This window comes from Malurus melanocephalus, unplaced genomic scaffold (assembly GCF_030028575.1).
Source record: "Malurus melanocephalus ecotype Western Australia unplaced genomic scaffold, MMel_1.1 scaffold_230, whole genome shotgun sequence".
Taxonomy (NCBI): domain Eukaryota; kingdom Metazoa; phylum Chordata; class Aves; order Passeriformes; family Maluridae; genus Malurus; species Malurus melanocephalus.
Genome location: NW_026623462.1, coordinates 25,269 through 48,373, shown reverse-complemented (window position 1 = coordinate 48,373; position 23,105 = coordinate 25,269). Strand labels below are relative to the sequence as shown.

At 41.9% G+C, this 23,105-nt stretch overlaps 1 protein-coding gene across 1 annotated transcript in view; it reads left to right on the top strand.

Moving 5' to 3' along the window:
• Positions 1–3,600: 3,600 nt before the first annotated feature.
• Positions 3,601–23,105, top strand: part of LOC130578530 (CDK5 regulatory subunit-associated protein 2-like) — a gene marked incomplete at its 3' end in the record, with an annotated part of 44,770 nt that continues 25,265 nt past the window's right edge. The window contains 14 exon segments of the mRNA XM_057374695.1: positions 3,601–3,893; positions 3,896–4,115; positions 4,262–4,329; positions 4,967–5,034; positions 8,434–8,544; positions 9,360–9,436; positions 10,191–10,311; positions 11,741–11,892; positions 12,765–12,927; positions 14,248–14,301; positions 14,715–14,834; positions 15,426–15,518; positions 16,851–17,069; positions 22,461–22,631. Coding sequence (XP_057230678.1) covers positions 3,779–3,893; positions 3,896–4,115; positions 4,262–4,329; positions 4,967–5,034; positions 8,434–8,544; positions 9,360–9,436; positions 10,191–10,311; positions 11,741–11,892; positions 12,765–12,927; positions 14,248–14,301; positions 14,715–14,834; positions 15,426–15,518; positions 16,851–17,069; positions 22,461–22,631 — 1,752 coding nt within the window.

Genomic DNA, 23,105 nt, shown 5'->3' with positions numbered 1-23,105 from the left:
TCATTGAATTTCAGCAAGAGTYTTTCCAGTGACAGAAAGGATTGAATCCACTCTCATCCCAGTAATAACATTTGTTCCAAGAGAATTATTCCTTCATTATGCCCCTGTATGCTAGATGGGAACCAAGGCCCAAAAATGTTTTCTAACATCAGATATTCATAAGCACAGTTGACATTCTGGGTTGGATAATCCAGCTAAAAAATGAGCCCTRTGATCTCTTACGTCTGCTCTGAACCATGCCAGCCCTCAGTTGTGTTTGGGAGCCCCACAGGCAATGGCTGTTTTCCCACTGTTTTCTGTATCATTCACATGGACACATTTTGTCAGAGATTGTGAGTCACTGACAAGGAAACCCTCTGAGCAAAGCTGCAAACGGGATGGGGATATTGTATCAGATTTTTCTTCATGACCACAGATGTCTTTCAAAGGCCATTTTTGTTACAGATACTCTGAAATCCACATCTGTGGCATCAGTTCTGGGAGTGTCTGCAGAAGGGCCTGTGGAAAACTTGCATTTCCTTCTCACTTGGCAGTGTTAGGAAATTGATTTTTGTTTTGCAAATACAGCTGCTAACGGCTCTTTTATTTAAAAGCTGTGTCTGACTCTTCAGCCCTTACTAAACAAAGAACTTGGGAGAGGTAAGGCTTCATACATTCAGTGAACACGYGGGTTTAAGTGTTCATTCAAATGTTTGACAGAGCTGAGTAAGTAAAGGCCGCACTGGTGAAATTCCAGGGAGTTATATTGAGACCTGATTTGCATTAGCAGAGCAGTTGGATTGTGGATGACTTAACTTGGAGGAACCTTGCTGTGAGCTGGACGAGGAGGAGGCAGGAGTGAGTGCTGCACCGGGTGCCCAGGGTAGGGGGTGAGAACAGGAGGGTGAGAACAGGAGGGTGAGGGTGCCCCATGTTCAGCTGGCAGTGCCACCCACCCTCCTTGTGCCAGCACAGCACAGCGAGCAGCTGGCTCCCATCCCGCTCAGCTCAGCCCTACTCACCAGAACCCTTCTTTCCCAGACCCCTTTTAGGGYTCTCTTGCTGAGGTGGGAAGGATCTCAGGCTGCTTTGTGAAGTAGGAAAGTTCCAACTTGGCTTCCTGGCACRAGGATTTAGTGTAATCTCCCCAAATGTGCTACTAATGAATTTAAGGTTAAACAATGTTAAGCAGATTATGCAAAGGCAAGTTGTTAACTGCTTCTAAACAACACTTTCCCAGCTCTTTCTGCCCCTTGGAGCTTCTCGGTGCTACTGCAGGTTTTAAAACATTGGGCAGTGCAGTAAAATTTCCCAGGGAAATTTTCCATCCTGGCTGTGTGTAYGAGCATAGGATCATAGGACCACAGAATGGTTTGGGCTGGAAAGGACCTTAAAGATCATCTCATTTTGACACCTTCCACTAGACCAGGTTGCTCCAAGCCCTGTGGGGCCTGGCCTTGGACACTTCCAGGGAAGTGGACTGACGTGGATATATCTCTATATAGCCGTATCTTAGGCCATCAGACCATTTAATGAAGCAATAAACATCACAAGGAGGGACCTGCTGATTTCCTTTTGAAAACAGGGTGTAGCTGTGGCTCTGCAGACATGTGCTGTGTGTGCAGAGTGATTTACACTGCACCTGTGGCTGATGGATGCTGATTTAGAGACCTGCATCAAACACGTAACACCTCACTAAAACCTTAAACAAGAGCAAATCGGTATTATCCTTCCAGTGAGTGGACTTACTCATTTTATGAAGATCTGCACTGTAAATGAGGAAAAGCCACATTTCAGCCTGGCTGATCAGATCCTGGTGCCATATGGCAGACCCGATTTTGTGAACTTAATTTCAGCTTGGCAGAGGCCMCTGCAAAAGGATTTCAGTCACATAAGGTGACCAATGTCTCTCAAGGTCTCTCAYTGGGGAGCTGAAAGGACTAAATATCCCTTGGGGTCATCAGACCCCCAATGCAAAGCATGGGCTGTGTCCAATTGGACAGGATTAAGAGCTTAGTTGTGCTAAGTTGTGCTAACTCTGCCCCTTCCTGGCAGTTTGGGGTTCTGACAGCAGCTCAATCGTGCACTTGTACCCATAAAGCTGATAGAATAAAGCAGGGATTGGAAGCTCACCATGACCATACACATGTAGGGCTGCAGGGGCTGCTCCCACCAGTCTGGGGCATTTGACAGGTGACAGCATCAGTCTGAACTGGAAACRGAGCTCACAGTGCTCCAGGACAGCTGGGAATAATTTACTGAATTCATGGCACCTGCAGTCAGCCCTTATCTGTGGCCTAATTCCTGGCCAGGTGAGAGTCCCCTTGAGACAGCCCAGAGGCAAGTGAGTGAAACCTGATCTGGGTTGGTACCAGAGAGGAAACCAAATCCAGAAGAGGAAACCAAATCTAATGCACAGGGTCACTCCTGTGGGTGAGCCAGGCGAGTGTCCTTGTGTTACAGAGAACGCTGAGAACAAGTCCCAGAATGAGGCACCAYTGGATGCTCCATGCACTCTGTGGGAAGAGGGGCTGGAAGTGGCCCAGCAGAAAAGGACCTGGGAGTGCTGGTTGACAGTGGCTGAACAGGAGCCAAGTGTTCCAGGTGGGCAAGAAGGGCACTGGCACCTGGCCYGTACCAGCAATGGTGTGGCCAGCAGGAGCAGGGCATGATTGTCCCCCTGTGCTGAGCACGGGTGAGGCACCCTGAGTGCTGTGTCCAGTTCTGGACCCCTCACTGCGAGAAGGACATTGAGGGGCTGGAGCATGTCCAGGGAAAGGAACRGAGCTGTGGAAGGGTCTGGAGCACCAGGAGCGGCTGAGGGAGCTGGGAAAGGGGCTCAGCCTGGAGCAAAGGGGGATCATTTGGGACCTTGTGGCTCTGCACACCTCCCTGACAGGAGGGGACAGCCGGGGGGGTCGGGCTCTGCTCCAGGGAACAGGGACAGGAGGAGAGGGAACAGCCTCAGGATGGGCCAGGGGAGGGTCAGTGGACATCAGGAGGAATTTCTTAACAAAAAAAAAAGGTGATTATACATTGGCAGGGGCTGCCCAGGGAGGTTTGGAGTCYCCATCCCTGGAGGTGGCTCTCAGTGCTCTGCTCTGGGGTGACAATGTGAGGGTTGGTCAAGGGTTGGATTCCATACCTCAGAGGTCTTTTCCAGCCTAAATAATTCTGTGACTCTGTGATGATGTAAAGATTACCAGAAGGTGTTTCATTCATGCACACAGGTTCCGAATGAATCAAAAAAGGACAAAGATGCTCAGCAAGGGGGGCTCTGTAGCTCCACCTGTGACCGGCATTGTCACCCTGGCCGTGCCCCGTGTAGGAGGGGCCACAACGTTTAATTCAGTTCAGCATTTCCCGCTGTCGATGCTCTGAAATGCGCAGTGTAATTGCATTTTTTCTCCCAAAAAATGAGAGAGCCGAACTTTGCTTTACAAAAAAAAAAACCCGAGACTGGTTGAAAACTGGCCTGCGCGGATGGTGACAGAGCAGCCTTCACCCTGCCCGCTACGGTGAGCAATGCCCAGAATGTGGAACTAACGCGTGTTTATTTCTTCCGYCAAGTCCAATGACGGCTTTGCGCCGCGGGGAACATGGTAAAYAAACATCAGCTCCAGCGGCTCTGCCAGGCTCGGCAGGAGCCCGGGGGTTTGGCGCATCCYCGCAAAAGCATCTTTCAAACGGGAATACTTTCGGAGCGGGGCTGTGGAGCGGCGGGGATCACCCCATCCCCGCTCCCACGCCGTCCCCTCAGGAGCCCCGGCCGCCACACGGGCCCCTTCCCTCACTCAACATGGCGCCCGGCCGCTCTGACCCCCTTTGCCCGCCCGGCACCCGCCCCGCTCTGCCCTCAGCCAACATGGCGCCCGCCCGCGCAGCCCTGCCAGCTGCCCTTATCAAACATGGCGGCTCCCATTCAGTTTCCATTGTGCCCGCCCTCCGCGCGCGTCCGCAGCGGCTTCAGCGGCTTCACCGCGCTCGACGCAAAGATGGCGGAAGCGGTTGCGGGCGTTTGAATTCCAGGGAAGCCGCCAAATCCGCGCACAAAGGCGCCGGGAGCGGCGGGACCCGCGGGGCCGAGCCATGGATTCGCTGCCGGGGGAGGACCTGACGCTGCCGTTCGAGGGCAGGTACGGGGCGAGCTGCGGGGCGGGGATGCTCTCGGGCGGCGCGGGGGCGTGTGGCCTGTGGCTCGGCCGCGGGCGGGGGTCAGCGGGGCGAGCCCCTCACGCGTTCGCTCCTCATCGCTCTCCTCCTCCTCCTCCTCCTTCCCCAGCGTCAGCGGCCTCCCGCTGCCGGACATCTCCCGCGGGGACCCCCGGCCCGACCCGCCCGGCGGACAAGGTAAGGCTGGACCGCGGCCGCAGCCCGCGCACCGCTACCCCGGCTCGGTGCTTCGCGCGTCTCTAAACCTGCGGGAAAACTTGCGGAAAAAAAGGCAAAAAAAAAAGGGGCTTTTAAGTGATGCGCTTTTTTGTTGTCATTTAAGAGTTTTTAGGACCACGAAGCGCCGGCAGCAGCTGCCGTCACTGCTGTGTGCTGGCTGCCTGCGGTCATTAGGGCTCTCAGCCTTACATAAGATGATCAGCGGTTTTGTGGAGCGTGTACTTAAAATACTTGGAACATCCAGCCGTGCTGCCCGTTCGCGTTCTGCTCAGGGTTGGGGAAGTTGYGCGCTGTGCATCATCCAGCTCTTGCTCTGAGGGTTTATCCTTGACAGTGCWCCTTACATAGCCTAATTTCAGTGTACATCACAATTGAAACGGGTGGTGGAATTTGGGAGCTTAAGTGATAGACAGTTTATTGTGGTCGGAAAGAAATTTAGATACTAACGTGTAAAGTAAACAGGGGGCCAGGCAATGCCTCCCTCACTTCCCWAAAGTTTTTGTCATGTTTACAGTAGTGTAGACCTTTGCCAAATTGAAGCCCTACTTAGAGAGATTCTGCTGTCTGAACTTGTTCTGTCTTCCTCAATGTCCAGTGTCACCAGATGTGGCAGAAGACACAGTGTCACCCACTCGAGCTCGGACCATGAAGGACTATGAAAATGTAAGCAGAACTTTTAATGTAAGACTCAGTGACAGATTTATGGCCAAGATATTTCCACCACTCTGGCTGAAGTGTTGACTCTTAGTTTCTRTCAGTTGATACACATCTGTTGGAGGTGTGACTGGGTGAATGTCCCTGTCCRTGCTTTGAACTTTTATTTCTCTAGTGTTGCTTTCAATACCCGAAGCAGGAATTTGAGAAGAGCCATTGCTGTGCTTAAGCTGTGAAACAAAATTGGCACCCTCTGCTCAAAAGTTCCTGCAGCTCACCAGAAACATCAGAACTTGGTTTGCACATCTGCTGCTGATTTATGTCAGGGAAGCATCGAGTTTGTTTTCATTTAGGCTAGTGTAGGATTTGGCTTTTTAATTCATTGACTGCAGTATAATGCCTTTTAAGTTTGTAGTTATGTATCAGTGTGCTAGGATTGCTTGTGTTGTAAAAGTGTAGTATCATTGTGACAATTCTGTAGATAAAAGTATTTTGGCACTTACTATTAGTTTCCTTATTAAGGGAAATATAAAAAATATACCAACTGTATTAGTTTTTTCAGTTGAATAAACCAGTTGTTTGTATATGCTGTGATGATTTGATTGGGGTTTAGCTGTGTTGTAGGACAACTTCCCCACTGAGAACTAGGGTGAAAAAATTTAAGACATTTCTTGTTGTGTAAAGAAGCTTTAGAGAGGAAAGCAATCTCAAATCTCTGAGATGATTGCTACAGATAAAGGCTGTGGCTGCTGCCTTTGGGCTGTGCCAAGTGTCTGCAGTTRCTGCTGTTACCTTTTGTGGCATTGCTGTGTTTGAAGTGAGTGTTTCTTATAAACTCTTTCAGTTTCTCGTGGCCTTATATCCTGCCCTGAGGGGAAAGCWCTGCTCTTTGCTCAGAATTTAAAGCTTGTTTTGGAAAACCTTGGCAAACGATTTTTTTTCRGTCTATATCTATTTCCCTTTCTCTTTTGTTTCTGTGTGTTGGCTGGGGTAGACAGACACTGCCTTGGCATTAGTATGTGCTTAAAATCTCTTKCTGTGATGTGTGCCAAAGATCTCAGTCCAGAATATACATTCTTCAAGTGTTTATTATCTGCAGGGTTCTTGGGCACGGGAGAAGGAGTTGCAGAAGGGAGGAAAAATATGTTACTGTTTGTCCTGTGTGATACAGAGCAGGGGCCTCCCCACAGTTCTGGCATCCTCATGTTAAACTGAGCTGTAAAACTTCCCATGGGATGAGAACTTTTATGGATGCCAGCAGTGTAATGAAGCTCAAAGATCTATGGAAGTGAAGTAGGAATATACATTAAACACCAGTAAGCTCAGAGATATTTCTATGGCTCTGTTATTCATACGGGATATGGGAAGGGTGTAATGAAAAGAGTGTGCTCCTGGCCCCATATCTCAGACAGAACAGGATGGATGTAATGACCCTTGAGTGGGCTAAAAGGTGGATCCAAGTATGAAAGGTCCTTTAATGTTTGTACCTGGGGAAGGTGCTGAGCTGGATAATGGAGGTGCAGATTTTTGAATTATTTATGGTGTGTCCCACTTTGATGCAATATGGAGGTAACCATCCTGTGATAGGAAACATAATTGCTTGGGCAAAGTGAAAAGCATCTCTAAGGAGGACCTTGTTATGAGTTATTAGGTGTTCATGAACAGAATGGGTGATGGGTGTCAAGTTAGGGAGCTGAGTAATAATATTTGTGGGTTTCTTTCTTGTCTCTCCAAACCCACTTAAGAGTTTTGCTGTAAATGTAAAACAGCCTTTGCTGTTGAAAACTGTTGTGCTGTGAAAGCACAGCCATTGCTGACAGATCCCTTTTGCACAAAACTGGCTCTATGCAGACTTGGAAAGGAACTAATCTGAGCTGGGATTTGCTGCCATGCTGTTCATGCTGTGGAATACTCTGTGCAGTGTGTATATCATTGTCATGGTTTTCATTTCCTTTGTTTAAATACAGAAATCAAAATGCATAAAGGAATTAAGACTGAGTCTTCAAATGCATGAGTTCAGAGGGTTGCCATTAAAGTCTTTTTGCAGTGTGAACTTGCTCACATTTTCCGYATTTTCTTTTATTAAGCAATAACTTTAAAATTGTCTGCTTGAACTAACCTTCATCCAAGAAACTGAACATCAGAGACGACATTTGTTTCGTCTCATTGGTTTATGATTGCACAGTCTGTTTCATTTGCCTTTTGAAAATATTACCCTTAAGCACTTCGGTTTATCTTTTTGCCACTGAAAAACATGTGACAAGAGTTGTGAAATGCTGAGTTCTTTTGAACCTATTTTTTTCCTTTTGACTCAGAAATGTACTGAATGAATGGAGACTAATTAGAAGTTCAGCTGGTACCATTTCAGAGGGTTTTTRCCACTTGGACTTTTTCTGAATGAGCAGAGACTGCTGGGAAAGATCTTCTGACAGGTTGCTTCAGAGTGTGGGAATGAGCCACAAAGTTTATGTAGGATTTTCAGTTGCTTGGATGATTTTCACTTKTGTGAATAATGACAAGGCAGCTTGCTGGGCAGGGATTATTAAACTGAAGAATTGTTTGCAGATGCAGGTTCTGAGTGCAGTTACAGAAAGTAATCTTGGGTTTCACAAGCCAAATATTTTAAAAATTRTATCACTAATAATTTTTACAAATGGCACTGTACTGTTCTGGAAAAGSCCACATCAATATTTTATTAGCAGCTCTGTAACATATTAGATTTCCATTTGCTGAAAGCATCTGGCTGGGGACACGAGTCTTATTTGAATGAATGTTTTATGCTGAGTCTCTTAAAAAAATTTAGGGGGACACTCCTTTCTTTAATGAAACCATCAGCCACGTTACTGCTTCTACAAGGAAGGTTCAAAGTGAGAAGCAATTTTTTCCCCAGAGAATTGCCTTACGAATTATGGGATGAGATAAAGATTTTAGTGGTGTTCAATTGGGCTCACTTGTGTGCTTGTGGCTTTTCTTCCTRTGGATAAAGTTACCTGTATCCCATTAATGAGGCTTCCTTCCCAGGCTTTGGCTTAGAAAATATTTCTGTTTCAGTGTGATGTCTTGTATTTTGTTCAAGTTATATCTTATAGAAGAATTCCTTAATATTTGTAAATTTGAAAATCTCTCTTGGATTGTCTTTGTGTGAAGTCAGTCAATATTTTGATATTGTAGGAATATTCTAGAGGGCACAAGAGTCTGTATTATATATATATTTAATTAACACCTTCACAATTGAACATGTGTGTGTGTATCATGCATGTATGTGTGTATTTTACTATGATGTCCAGTGGGTGGAATTCCAGTCTTTCACTGTTGAAAGCAAAACCAAAGGAAAGTAGTTTCTACTCTTTATTTTACTTGATTTGAAACACAYGGCATAATTTTCTCGTTTTCTTTCTTCTTTCACAGCAAATCACTGATCTGAAAAAAGAAAACTTCAACCTGAAGCTTCGTATTTATTTTCTGGAGGARCGAATGCAGCAGAAGTTTGATGGTCCCACTGAAGAAATCTACAAAATTGTAGGCATTTAGAATAATTTCTTATAACTGTGTCTCATTTTGAAGAGTTTGTTTTGTGGGGAGATTGTCTATTTCACTTAAAAGTTAAGTCTTTTTTTATTATTGGGAATTTTGGTGTAATTATTTTATTCTGGACTAATATAGTAATAGGTTCAATAATAACTAAATTCAAATGACCATTTTAAGATGTACTTGCCTCAGGATTCTTTTCCATAATGGGATGAAAACTTGAGTCTCTCTGATGTATGTTTCAGTAGTTAGGAGCATAAACTGATGTTTGGGTAGATCGTGGTTTCAGCTGGATATTGCTGCCTGGTCTCCTCCACTGTTTTTTTTTGTGATTGCTGACTTGTTGAAATGGTRTTGTCAGCTTCCAGGCCAAGGAGTTCTTTGTACAATTACATTATGAGAGGTTTCATCAGGCTATAACAAAATAATTTGCAAATTATTAAAGATCTCTATAGTTGATAAAATCAGATTTTGAAAAGAAAAGAAAATACCTTGTAGCTCAGAGAAAAACCATGCTTGGAAGCCCTAGGAATTCCCAAGCTGAGGTGCAGTACTGCCCATTAGAGCAGTTAAGTGTCAGTGTAGGGGATTTGTATTGCTKGAGTGCAATGGTCCTTAATGCTTTTGATATTTCTGGAAGGCTTGAACCWTGCAAAATATGTCTTTTAACAGCTAAGTGTCTATTCTTAGCCCAATAATACTTTATATTTGCTGGTCCAAGCAAAAAGTAATCTACACAATGCCAATAACTTTTGGGTTGGGTGATCTTSCAGTTCTCTCCAGACATTTTCATTCTTTTGTCACAGAACATTGAGCTAAAAGTTGAGATAGAAAGTCTGAAGCGTGAACTGCGGGAGAGGGAGAAGCTCCTCATCAAAGCCTAGTAAGTACCAGTTTATTCTTTGAGGTCCATTAATTAGGATTTGTTTCTATGTGTTTTTTCCTAATACTTTAGGAATAGGAGCTTATAAACTATTATTTTAAGGGCACTTAYCTAGAAATGTCTGGTTCAGAGCTAATCCAGGCTGGCAGCTGTTCATTGCCCCATGGGCYGCAGTTGCAATGGAATTTTCTTTGTTTTCCTCAGGATCAGATGAATTTTGTTTGATCTCTCCAGGTTGCTCGAAGGGTATTGCTGTGCTTTAAAGGGAACCTTGCACCAGATCATACTAGAAAGCAAAATTTAGGTGGCAGCCATGGAAAWGTGGTCATCTGGTGCTGAGTAAGAAAACACTGCCTGTTCTTTTCMCWMWWKGTWWWWACMWWKWSKGAAAAGGCAAATGAAGAGATCTCAGCAGCTCCATATCTCCACTTGATTCCAGTGCTGCTTCCTGTAGAAAACACAGCTGTACTGAAGGCTTGATGGTATATTTGGAAGCTTTAGAAAGATAAAGGAAATATTTCACTGTTTCATCATAATATAAAATGCTTCTTTATTCAYTGTGCCAAGGCTGGTATGTGGAACTGTTAGACACCACCCAAATTGCTGTAAATGTTTGTATTTAACCTTGAAGTGACAAACAGATATGGATAAAGTGGAAGACACTTACTTGAGCATAAGCCATCAGCCACTGTCAGCTGGAATATTTTCCACTTTGATCTGCATTTTGATTTGTGTCTGTGTTATTGTCTTCCAGTAAGGCASTTGAAAGCTTGGCCCAGGGTGGTGATGCTGAAGTGCAGTGTGGCAAAGAGGCACAGAAGAAGATGCAGGAGATGGAGGAAATGCTGACTGGCMGAGTAAACCTTCTGGAAGAGGTGASTGACCATGGCTGAAAGAATAATAAGGAATCCCTGCTGTCTTTGTACTGTTAYCTGAGATTTGATGCTGTGCTCTRCCTATATTTTCATAATGTCTTTTTYCATTCCTTGCTGCCTGTGCTTGAGACAGTTTATTCCTGTATTGTTGAGCCATTTCTGGTTACTTTACAGGGGAATTGTAGTGTAAAAGGAGGGGCCCCATTTAAAGCAGAGAGCTCCTTCAGGGAGGAGGAAGGGGGAATCTCCATGACCTTTAATTAATTTTAGTGGAATTGGGATTTCTGAAAGCATTCTTTGTGCTGTTGGATTGGTAGAGAAGTTCTTAAATTGCTTCCTCTGTCCCAAATGAKCCAGTCAGGCTGGTGTTTCCCAGATCTGATAGGTTGAAGGGCAGATTTTCTAATCTGATGGAGATCGAGTATTTTCTGTAGCCCAGGGATAGTGTTGGCCTCTGACATTAATTTTATTCTGCTTATGAATGCAAACACTGCAGTGTGGGTTTAGTCACAGGTTTACACAGCACCAGGTAATTACATCGATCCAGGGAATGCTAACAAAGATTAATTTCCTTCAGAGCTCTTGATTGACAGMTGAATGTTGGCAAAACAGCTTTTCAGGAGAGGGGTTGAGTGGGGARGTTCAGTGGTGAAGGAGCTTTTCCTCTCCCTCCACCAAAGAGATGCTTTTTAGTTTAGMTGTGAAGGCAAGAGGGGAATGACTTGTTAGGCTACAAGGAGGCTTTTATTTCATGAAAAGCTAAATTGGGTGAGCACAGCAGGGAAGCTTACAACAGAAAAATGAAGATCTGAATCAAATTTGATGTAGTATAAGGCAAGTGGGGTTTTTKTGCGTTCTCCATCTCTGTGAGTTGGGTCACCCAGAGGAAGTTGACTGAGATCTCTGCCTGTTATCTCCATTTCCTTTGCTATTCAAGAGAAAAATGTCTGGTTCATACTTTATCAGTTCCTGCACAATATTAYAAACGATGTTGGAAAGAGTTCCAATTAGCTACAGTGAGACTGGGAATATTAATTTTATTGAATAAAAAAGCCCTTCTTTAACCTCTTTCATTTAAGTGTAGCTATTTATTATGATAGTGGGAGGACAGTGGGACAAAACCATATTATAATTGCTAAATCTTAAACCATAGCATAGGGACACTTTTGTTTCCAGTTCTGCTATCAGTTAGGATATTTCTTTTATTTCTTTGAAACAAATTTCCCTTCTTTCTGTACCACAGAAAATGGATTAATCTTGAAAATGCAGACACAGAGTTCAGAAGCATTTGCAAAGCTCTTGAAATACTTGGTAAAAGTTCCTAAATTAAACATCCTGACATATGTTGGGTGGAAGAAACTTCAGTATGTGAAAAAATTCATGAGCACTTAGTTCTTATAGGCATTAGGATTGTGTGTTTTAATTACAGAATCTTAAAGCTGCCCAAGAAGAGGTGGAAAAAGCCCTTGCAATGACAGAGAAGGAGAAAGCTCTGAGGATTGCTGCTGAGCAGAAACTCGCTTCAATTATGAATGTCCCTGCCAAGGATGTGGATAAGGTTACAGAAGCTGAGAAAGACAGGTCAGAACTGTTGCCAGTGATRTTTCTAACTGCTGGAATTCTTTATTGTTACAGTGTGGAGAGTCAGCATGGGTTTGTGTTTGATTAGTTTGGTCCTACCCTTGGATAGAGGAGAGTTACTGKCCAACTATGGGATGAATGGCAACACAGCAACCAGTTTAATGCTTTGTGTAGCCAARTCATGTTTAAAAAAGCCTAAAAGGGTCAGGATGTGTGAGACATAAGCTCATAGATCAAGCAGGTAAATTTAATGGGAAGAGAAACACTGTAAGAAATACYTTTACCATCCAGGCTACAAAATAGGAGGAATCACRCATGGCATCTCATGCTGCAGAGTTTTCATGTGTAACACTCAGGTCTGTCAGAAAACATCATTACTGTTGTTGGAATATTGGAAGTTTTAAGATTTGTATTGGCAAAAGACAACAACACTGACCTGACTTCTTTCTAACACAGTTTTTTGGGTTTTTTTTGTGTATTTGAAATGAGAACCAGCTTAGATACAAATTTAGATGAAACTGAGCCCTTGAGGGACACTTGGTGAAGGCACGTAAGGATGTGGTAGGTGAGCTGAGAAATTAAATAGATTAATAAGGTTTTTGTGTGTGATAAAGGACAATGTAACTAAAATATTGAAACTTAACTGTTGACATTTGAAGTGGGATTGGAGGAAAATGAGATAGCTCAACCCTGTTTAACTTGTGTTCAACTTACAGCACTTCAGGTTCTCCAGGGTTATGAAGGTCCTCCCTAAAGTTTTACAAGTATTGTCTTCAGTCTTCACTTTGGAGAGTTGTCTGCAGGATTTAGCAATGACTGGAGAATTGCTGGTGGATGGTRCAAGATTAATATTTAAAATCTTATCATTTTAGACTTATAGAGCAACTGAATCTGTCGCTGAAAAGTAAAGAAGCTCTGATTCAACACCTTGAAAAGGAAAAGTCTCAGAGTGGATCTTATGATGGAAACTTGCCAGCAGAAAAAATCAGAGAACTTACCATTGCTTTGAGGCATGAAAAGGATTGTGAGATAGAGGTGAGGAAACTGCCTGATCAATTATATGTTATAAATCTCTTGGGGGGGTAGGATTTTAAAGGTTTTGTGCCTGCCACTGTGTAAGTGAGTTCAGCCAATTTTAAAGAATATTATTCCCTCCTTGTTCTYCATTTCCTTACCATTCATGGGTTGTACTCTAGTTTGGGGGGCAATATTCATCCTTATTTATCCATTCATTCAATGAGAGGTTGTGTTTCCCACTCACTTTATGCCCGTGTAATAGATACTGTGTATTGCTTTACAGAAGCATATTTTAATGAAATACTAGATGTTAATAGATCCCTCACTGGATGACATAACTGCTATAAAAGTTAAGAATGTGATTTGAGAGTTTGTTCTTGGGAAGTGTCTCTGCTGTTATGGTCTGGAAAAAAAAGCTGTGGTAAGGGAGGCATAAAAGGCATAAAAAAAAATCTCATAAAATGAAGTGCAAGTTTACGCTTTAGCTTACAAAAGGTGCAAGAGTCAGTCTTCTATTTCACTTGGCTCCTAGCAGGAAGACAGATCCTGGAAACAGGAATGTAGAAGGAACAGCTCCTGAGGCTTGTTGCCTTTTTTTTCCCTCCTATTGGTTATTCAAAGAAGAAATTAAAGCTGGCAGAATTAAGAAAGTTAATTATGGAGGCTGTCAGGCTTTTGAGAATTTTCCTTCCCTTTTGTCTTGGAACTCAATATTGCTCAGCTCAGTACCTACCCACCTTTTTGTCTGTGTCAAGAATAGACAAGAGAACCTTCTCTGACTGGATTGATTTGAGGCATTAAAAGTTCTCAGTTCTGGGTGGTCTTGCAATTAAATCAGTCTGTGCCAGGAAAAAMCACCTTGGGTTCAAAAGAGTATTTGTGTGTCAAGGTGAAAACTGTGTCATCTTTAATCATTTCACAGGAGGTGGACAGAGGGCAGGTGATCATTTGGGGTGCAGTATTGGAGAAAAAAGTCTGATGAATACCTTTGYACAACTCTGGTTTTATGTATCATTACTTTCAAAACCAAATAATTCTGTAACCTCACCAGGAAGAAGTGCTAATTAAAATCTCTCCTGATAAAAGCATCTTGCTGACAAAGATAAATGTCACAGAAAAATGCACCTTTATTAACTCAGCAAGTGCAATTGTTCTGTCTCATGGAAGGACATGTTTTGTGGGATTTTGTTTTATTTTCTCTTTTTTTCTTCTTTATTTGGACTGGCTCATGTTGTGCCCAAGGTTTTAAGCTCCTTTTGCTTCACTTTAATGCTTAATGAATTATATTTGTGTTGAGAATGAATTAAAGTGACCATAAAACCTGTCTTGTTCTTATAGGCTCTTAGAATGGAGTTTAAAAATGAGAGAAATTCCTTCGAAAAAAGAATTCAGGTAAGTTCAGTTTTGTTCCTGTTTCCTTGACCCCTTACAGTGTGTTTTGGGCTCCCTCTGTTATCCTTTCATAGACACAAAAGACTTTGACTCCAAGGGAAGCAGAGAAAATCCTCTGTTAAATTCTCTTTTTTGTGGCCTGACAGCAAGACCCCTCCTGTTTTGGAAGCATTTTTCGGTAAAGCTGATAGACACATTCATCAAATATTGAAGCTGATGCTCATTGCCAGCCCCCTTCTTATGCAATAATCCAGGCACATCTTTAAGATGCTGCCTCTCATTTTGGGGACTGTATTTTATGTTGGTAATCTGAGTAATAAGCTCCAAGAGCTCTGAGGGAATGTACTTACTAATGTGCAGTTACAGTATCTCTTAGTGGGAAGTTAATGCAACTTTCACATAATCTAATTTAGTCACTCCAAGAAGAGCTGCAAGAGAGAGAAAATGAGCTTGCTGTTGAAAAGAAGAATGGTTTGAAAAGGGATAAAACTATCCAAGGACTAACYGTTGCCTTAAAAGCAAAGGAAAAAGAGGTAGGGTGATTGTGATGGGGTACCACTGGGAGGGAAGGGTGTGTGTGTTGTGTGTGTGACAGGGTCTGATCTCACTGTAACCACGAGGAGCCTTCAAGTGGGTCCCTGTCACTGCTGTCATCTCTCTAAGGAGTTATGCTTGTCTGCAGTCTGGGCTCTTGCACTGGAGGAGAGAGGAGAAAGTATCAGTTAAGTATCTTTCTCCCTTAAGAACTTTAAAGAAGAATGTTTTCAGTTGCACGCTGATTTTTATCAGCTCTGAGCACCACTTAGAAGATACGAGGGGTATTTTATGTTGTTGAGTAAGTGGAGCTGTCAAAGGCAGCTAAAATAAGAGAGGTCACCGTCAGCTGAAATTCAGATTGTGTGCAAGAGTGGGAAATACTTCACTTGAGTGATAGGCAGTCTAGTGAGTGTATAAGAGTAAGAATTTCTTTATGTAAGGTTTACTATGATGCATTTGGTGTTTRTGTTCTTGAAAGTGTTTGGTGTAGCTGGACGAGTGGATAATGAGATGGGGTAGCAATTACTGAGTCACCATCCCTTGGAAATAATTCTTCCTACATAGTATTCATTTTACTTTATTTAAAGAATGAGGAGCTGGGTTCTGAAATTGAAGAGTTAAATGCTTCATTGGCTAAGGCAAGAGAGGCAACTCACAAAGCACATGTCCAAAAATTCAAGGTAAGAGCAAGCAATTTGTTATGGTTTCTCCCATTCCTGCACCTCTTTTCTCTGTAATTCCACACAGTGGCAGTGCTTGGCATCTTTGAAAGCAAAAGAATGTAAATTAGTCTAAAATGTTGTTTAAAATGGTTAATTATTTTTACTTTGAAAAAAATTTCCCAAATCCAARTATTTAAACAATGAAGTGTTAAAATGTCAGATAACTTGTTTCTCCTTTCTTTTTTTTAAATTTTAAATTTAAACCAACTGAGAATCACTAAGGGAGAAACATGTAATATCAAAATAAGCTAAAAATAAAGACACAAATAATTGTGGAGCTGAGATGATGATCTTGAGCTTTTTTTTCCTGGGCTGTTCRTTTTTTKTTCCAAAAATATGGTGCCAGCACAGTCTTCCTATGAGCAGAGCTGAACTGGGTATAAGAACACCTGTTTGGTTTTATTTATATTATAAATGTGGAACCACTAGTTCTAAAATAGTTGAATGTTATTTGTGAAAATATGATTTAGTAATGCTTTTTTTTTGTGTGTATCGAAAAAAGGGACTTAATGATTTTTGTGACCTTGAGGATTTTTTTTTTGAGTAGTTTTAAAAAGTGTACAAGTGATTCCTCCTGTTCACAGAATCCACATTGCAGAGCAAGTCCTTCTCAGTACTCTGCTCCTTAGCTACACCCTTGAGTTGGAGGCAGTTTCTCTGTGAGTAGATTGTGCAGAGCCCACTGCTCCTGTCACCTCTGCTCTGAGCTCCAGGGCTGGTTATAGCTGTGAGTGGTGGGGAAGAACACAAATCAGACTTGTTGTTTGTTAGAAAATAGCAATCACCATGMCTGGAAGTGTTCAAAARRGGTGTGGCTGTGGCACTTGRGGACATGGGCTGGTGGKGACACAGTGCTGGTGCTGGGTTGGCAGCAAGACTTGATTTTAMAGGTCTTTYCCAGCCTTAATTCTATAAATGAYTCAGKAACTTCCTGCCCTAGTCCAAACTGAAACTGCCCCAAAAGTAGGGTTTTATRTAATTAAAGCTTTGGGAACCAATAATACTGCCATGCCCTTGTTTGCACTGTGGGCTCCTTTGCACATCAGCCTTTCTCTCATTTTTTGTTACCTCTGAGTTCTTATCCTGCACTGGATGTCATGGAAAGTTGTTACATTAGCAGGGAAAATTTCCAGAGTTACCCTTTCCTTGTTTGTCATCTCACTGGTGTTTTTTCACCAGTTGGGAAGCACTGGGCAGAGGGGCAGGGTTGTGGGTTTGGGTGCAAGAGGAATAAAGCCTTGCAGGGTGTACAAAGCCCTTTGTGGAGCCCTGTGCTGCTCTGTGTTTCAGGGTGCTGCAGATTATCAGGCTCTGCTGATGGAAAAGGAGACCCTGCTGGCAGAGCTGCGCTCCGAGAACCTCACCAAGGACGCTGAGAATCGCAGGCTGCAGAGAATCATCARAGTCACTGGGCAGGAGCTGAGTGATCTCAATTTGGAAAGAGAGAAAATGGAGAAGGAGCTGGATGAAGCACAAYTGCAGAAGAGTAGAAGTGACAAAACCATTAATGTTATTATCACTTTTTTGCTTTCTTTCGTAAAGTCTAGAAATAATTCAGCACTTTAACAGGTCCTTTTGTAACAAAATTATGTTTTTAATTTAAATAACTTTTAGGAAGGTAAGTGCCTAACACTGCCTAATGCTGTGTTCAAAAGATTGAGGAAAATTCTGGCACATATTCTGCACAGAAGAATATTTAAAAATAAATATAATTTTGATAGTTAGGTCCTAGAAAATGAAGCATTAACCTTTAGAAGTAGTAGATGGTTACTGTTGATTCCAGTTTTTCTGATGGGAGGATGTGAGCATGCATGATGATGTATGTTTACGTTCTGCCATATGTCTTGTTGCATGTCTGTAGATTATTTTAGATTTCACTGCTTAAACTTTAATCCAATTGTGACCTGGAGCCAAATCTCAGCCTGCTTTCTGATCCCCCAGCAGGATTACTATAAAGGCTGTATATTTAATAACTTGTGYTTGTGAAAGACCCAGAGCATGGATTAATTGATCACAGTTTAACATAAAAATGAGGTGCTGTTCATTAATTTTGCTGCTTCGTATTCAGTGGAAGGTTTTTACCTTGCTGTGGGCATTAAGACAAGCTCTCCTGCTCCCAGCACTCACAGCTGATGCAACAAAGTGAATGATCAGGTTTCTCCTTTTCTTCCTTCGAAAAAAGGATGCACCTTCTGCTGAGGCTTTGACACAAAACACTTCTCACCTGAATGTGTTTTGTCATGTGGATTTTGCAAAAGTGTTCTCACCATCGCTTCCATGAGAGCAGCATTTGCATAATGAGCAGAGTCCTGCCTGCATGCAGAGTCTGATCCCCCTCAGTCAGGGATTAAATATTAAATTACATAGAAGATTAAATGAGCCTGTCTTTATTCACTGGATGTTTTGGTTCCCTTATTAAATAAGGACCTTAATAAAGCAGGGAGACGTGGAAATTGCTGCTCCTGCAYTATCCCTTAAATCCAGCAGAGGGGTCTCTTTACCTACAAACAAATTAAGTTCCTCTYCCCCTCCTACCCCCAATTTAACGCATTTTTGTTTGATTGTCAACTGTGGTTTGGCTGCCGTCACAAAATCTCTATCTTTGGTGTGCTTTGAGATTTCTTCAGGGCGTTGAGGTTAAGGAGAGCGAGAACAGATCGCTCCTGTCAGTGAAACAGCCACAAAGAACATTTATTGATTTGAAGTATTTTATATTTAACTGTCTTCTCTATTCAGATTCTTTTTAGCAAGAATGTAACTGTACAGGAAAGAGGAAAAACTGGACTGAGTAGGGAGTTGCCAGGGGATTCGAAGTTTCCTGGATTACAGAAGCCCTATTTGACTCCATTATGTCCAAGTTTTTCACATAAATGATGAGCTCCTTGGGGAAAAGCATTCCTGCCAAAAGATGAGCAGTCTTATAAAAATTATATCCCTAACCTATTTCCTACTCTTTGCAGAACAGCTGCTTCAATTTCAGAGCTGCAAGTACATTGGATAGAACCACATTGCCTGTGAAGTGTTGCCCATTAAGTAGTAGATATGTGGGAGTTAAAAAATATGCTGTGAGATTTTGCTCTTTGACAAATAGGAAACTGCTTCGGTGATCGGTGCAAACTTTTTATGAGACAGCCTTAAAAACTCAGTTCTATTTATGCTCCAAGATACCTATTTATCAGTGTTTCTATTTTGTTAGAATAAAACTAGCAAAAAAGTGCATAAACTGCAGAAGATGCCCTCAATATWTGTAATGAACTGTCCTAGCTCTTCACTCACTCACAGGGAAGTTTGCAGTGACTCTTCATGTACTGTACTTGGGGTAATGCTAATTTTTGCATATATCCTTAAAAAAAAAAAAAAACCCAAACACCCCAACAAACCAACTCCCCACAGTCTATTTCTGTCCTGCTCTAAACCCAGTTTGTCTGGACATGAATTTGCCATTGCTGTCCTGGAGTGGAATAAGATGAAACTAAATCAGACAAAGCTGTTACACGTGAGTTGATCATCCAGATCACAGACTTTGTCCAATATTAGGAATCTCCTGGATTAATGGGGTTAGATGTTCTTGAACCATGTTCCTGCCTCAGGGTGTGCAACTTTAAGAGATTTCTGAAAGAGCTTTTAAAAGCTCTTCCAGTTCTGTACTTTCCCAAAGTTGCCATTAAACATCACTTTAAGCATCACTGTCAAGATGCTGTTAAACATCACTTAAAGCTCTTTGAAACATGAAACTTGGGCCACRTATTTTTACAGACTATTGATGAGGAATAAACATCTCATCCTTAATGTTGTTTGTGGCCACCACATTACTGTGCCTGTAACAGGGATTGAGTGCTTCTTCCTCGAGAAGTTTGTTCAAATTTACATGATTAAACACTCCACATACCCATTCTCTCTCCAGGCCTAAATGTAGACAATTAGAATGTATTTACTAGATATTCATATTTGATCAGTTGGTTGGGGAAATGCAGAATAACTCATTAGGCAGAATTTATTATTTAGTCTCCCTACCTGTGGTTTAGCCTGAGAGGGAGGTTTTGGAGCTTCACAACTTAATTATTCACCAAACTGGTTTTCATCTGACAAGGAGGGGGAGGCATCTGYTCCAGTCTTCTATATTATAGTGTTTCACATTCATTTTTCTTACTTCAGCTATCATTAATCATAGRAAAGTCTCCTGGGAAAAAGGTTGGCAGAGGGAATTGCAAAGTTTATGCTCTAAGAGCTGTAGGTACTATATTATCCTTGCAAGTCAATGTATAGAAACCAATAGATTTTCTCCCAGACAATTTGAGTGGTCAATGAGTTCAAGCAACCTGCTACAGTGATGGATAGTTTGGTGTGTTACAGAATTCCAGCTCATGCAATGAAGGTAATTTTCAGTCTCACCTCTAGCTTGCTTTGGGAAGGATTTAGGGAGCTCTGGGGGCAGAAGTAGTAGAGGCAAAGTTATGTGCAAATTGCAAATCTCACTCAGGCTTTTTAACTTTTTCTACAGTTGCTTCCCTTGTCAGTCCAGCTCTTTCCATAAACCTGGCCATTACAGGAAATGGAAAGAAGCAAAAATAAAGAGCTTTTTTGGCTGGAAAGAGCAAAATATTTGCTGCTTTAAAGGCAGAAACCTCTTTTTTGTGCCTGACAAGTGTTGTGCAGCAAGAGGACTGAGATTAGAGGGGTGGAGAGCTGTTGTTGCATCAGCATTGTTCTAACTCTGTCATCTGCTGCTTGTGATTTTCATTCAGAGAAGTCACAGTGTTGGTCACTTGAAGTTACGAGCAGATCAGAAATGTTCTTCTGAAGTTTTGTTACAGGTAACGTGTCAGTGAAAGACTCACTGATGTAACAGTATAAAAATAACATTTTAAAAAGCCAAGGAGTGACCTTTGCAGTGCAGGGGATGTCATAACAGTGCTGTTGATCCTTTGCTTCCAATTCCAGTGCTGTGTGGGAACAGGTTTAATGTGACCCACTTGAAGAGCTCCATAACTTGGAGCCAAAAGCCTTTGCAATTATCAGACCTTGCACTACTTCCCACTGCAGTTTGTATTTATAGGCAGCAGTTAAGGAAAAACAGGAACATATTGGAGAGTTTGGGTATCTAGACAAAACTTGGACCTGATTCTGCACTTCTTTGGTTTTCTTAGTCAAGCAAGTAGTTCTTTTGCACCAGAAAAGAAATTAGTTTGCAGAGCTGAAGGTCTGGGTTTAATCATTCTTTGAATAACATTTTGGAGGGGGTTTTGGGAACTGTTAGGGGTTTCTTAGCTGAATCCTGGGGATGAGGCTAAAATGAAGCAAGTAAACCAAAAGGCGTTGTGAATGACAATTTGCATTTAATGTGCAAAATAAACAGAAATAAAACACTGAAGTAATAAAGTGATGTTAAGGATTTGATGTGAACCTGCATGAAGCAAGGTAATTAAGTCAAGAAAAGGACATAAAACAGTTTGTAAAGAGATTGCAATTAAAGTGTCACTAGYGCTATTTCTTTGAACCTAGAATAATAAACAAGTATTAAATTTTAAATCCCAGTGGAGGTAAAAGTAAAGTTTATAGGTGACTGCCATATGTGCAAACTATTTAAAGGGCTTATGCTACTTCACAAATGGGCCCTTTTGGGGAATAAATAGAAAACATTTATTTGAAGAGGTAGGCTGTGTTACCTGGTTCTTTGGGTCTAAACAGAAGTTTAGATAGTATAAAGTCTGGAAGTTTTAATTGTTTCCTTTTGGACAACAGCTCCTTTGTTACAAGTTTCTACCTCTTTTTTTTTCTGCATAATTTGTGCAGTAGATGCAGAGGAAAGGTTTGTAAAATGAGGTTGATATGTATGCAAGCTCTGCCTCCTTCAGCTGATAGTGCTGAAACTTCCAACAAACCAGCAAAAATGCTCGAAGTGACCCAAACAGTGGTGGTGGAAGAGCAGGTGGAAGGACAGAGGAGCCTCTATTAATTCCAAGCTAATGATCTYATGTAATTACACAGATATAGTGATTGTCCCAGTTTGTAGCAAAATGTAAGGAATAGGAACTGTTTGATGTTATTTATTTGAACCCAAAGCTTTATCAGGTGATCAGACTTTGAAACCCCATAGAGAGCTGTGTTTTCAGCTGGAGTGGGCCAGGGTCAGTAGGGCTGCAGAGGAGAGAGCTGGGATTGTGGTGTAACCCARGAGATGCTGCTCTCCCACTGCAGCGTTCCACGTTGGTCCTAAGAGATCTCAGAGTCCTTTGGACTTGCTGCTGCATAGAAACTGTTGATAGAGACTGTTTCTGTGGCTGAGGAGCAGAATGAGCAGGGAGCACACATTTCTTTGATGGGGAGCTAAGGTGTGGAGGTAATGCAGCTAATCTTGGAGCTGCAGGAAGTAATTAACAGAGCCAGGGTCTAGATCAAATTCTGTTCTTCCTTTCTGATCATGAGGCTGACCTGATTGGTCATTTGAAGTTTGTGTTCTTGGTACAAGAAAAGAGTTTTAACATTTCTGACCTTTTGTTTGATGCCAAACTAACCAGTGATACAGTGCTAGTGCAACAATTTTCATGGTGTGATGAGAAAAAGAGCAAATGACAAACTGAATCACCCGTAAGCAATTTTCTCCTATTTCTAGCCAGGGAGTAAATTGACTCAGAAGTGAATGTTCATTCTGACAACATCTATGTGCATAATATTCCCAGCAGCCTTGGAGTCTAGCCAYTCTGTATGAAAAGCATTTAAACAACAACCTAGATTTTTAGAAGAAAATACTGACATCTTATCTAAAAGTCATTTTTTCTTTAATTGTATTYATTGATGACAAGACAAAGTGGCTCCAGTACATTCTCCAGTGTGGGTTGTTAGTCTTAAATTTTCTTTAAAGTTGATTTGCTGCATATTCAGTTTCTTTTTTTTTTGTAGGACCTTAGAAATCAACTRGAGAAATTACACGGTGAAATGACTGAAAAAGAAAAAGCAGTTGAACACCATTACAATATTCTTTTGAGTGAAAGCAATCAGAAGCTGCAGAGCCAAGAACTTGTTATCAGGCAGCTGACAGACAGTGTCAATCACAAGGATCTGCTGCTTGAGGTAGGTAGACTTACTTTGAAATGAAAAATGGAAAGTTATCATTTGATTTTGTGTGGGGAATTATTACAAAATCACGTTTGTATTTGGAGTTATTGTTGATTCTGATGATAATCCTTCACTTCTCATAATACTGTATTTGCAGAACAGGCCTATAATTATAGAGTGTGTGGCGTTCAACAGGATTTCTTGCTAGGGTTTTGTGAAGTGTGTGGACAGAGGGGGAAGAAAGCTTTGCTAATGCTTATGTGGGATTGTCACTGTTGTAAAAGCTCTGAAGTGCTCATGATTTTCAGTTTATTGTGCAGAAAGTGGAAGCAGAGCAATAGGTACAGACACTGAAATATTTTATCTTCTTTTCTGGGAGCCCCACATGACCTGTGTGTGAGAAGTTCCTCAATGGTAACAGACCCTGCTCAGTTTTTTTAGAGTAAAAAATGTTCTGATGGCATTCAGCCAACAGTGCAGAGTCAGAGT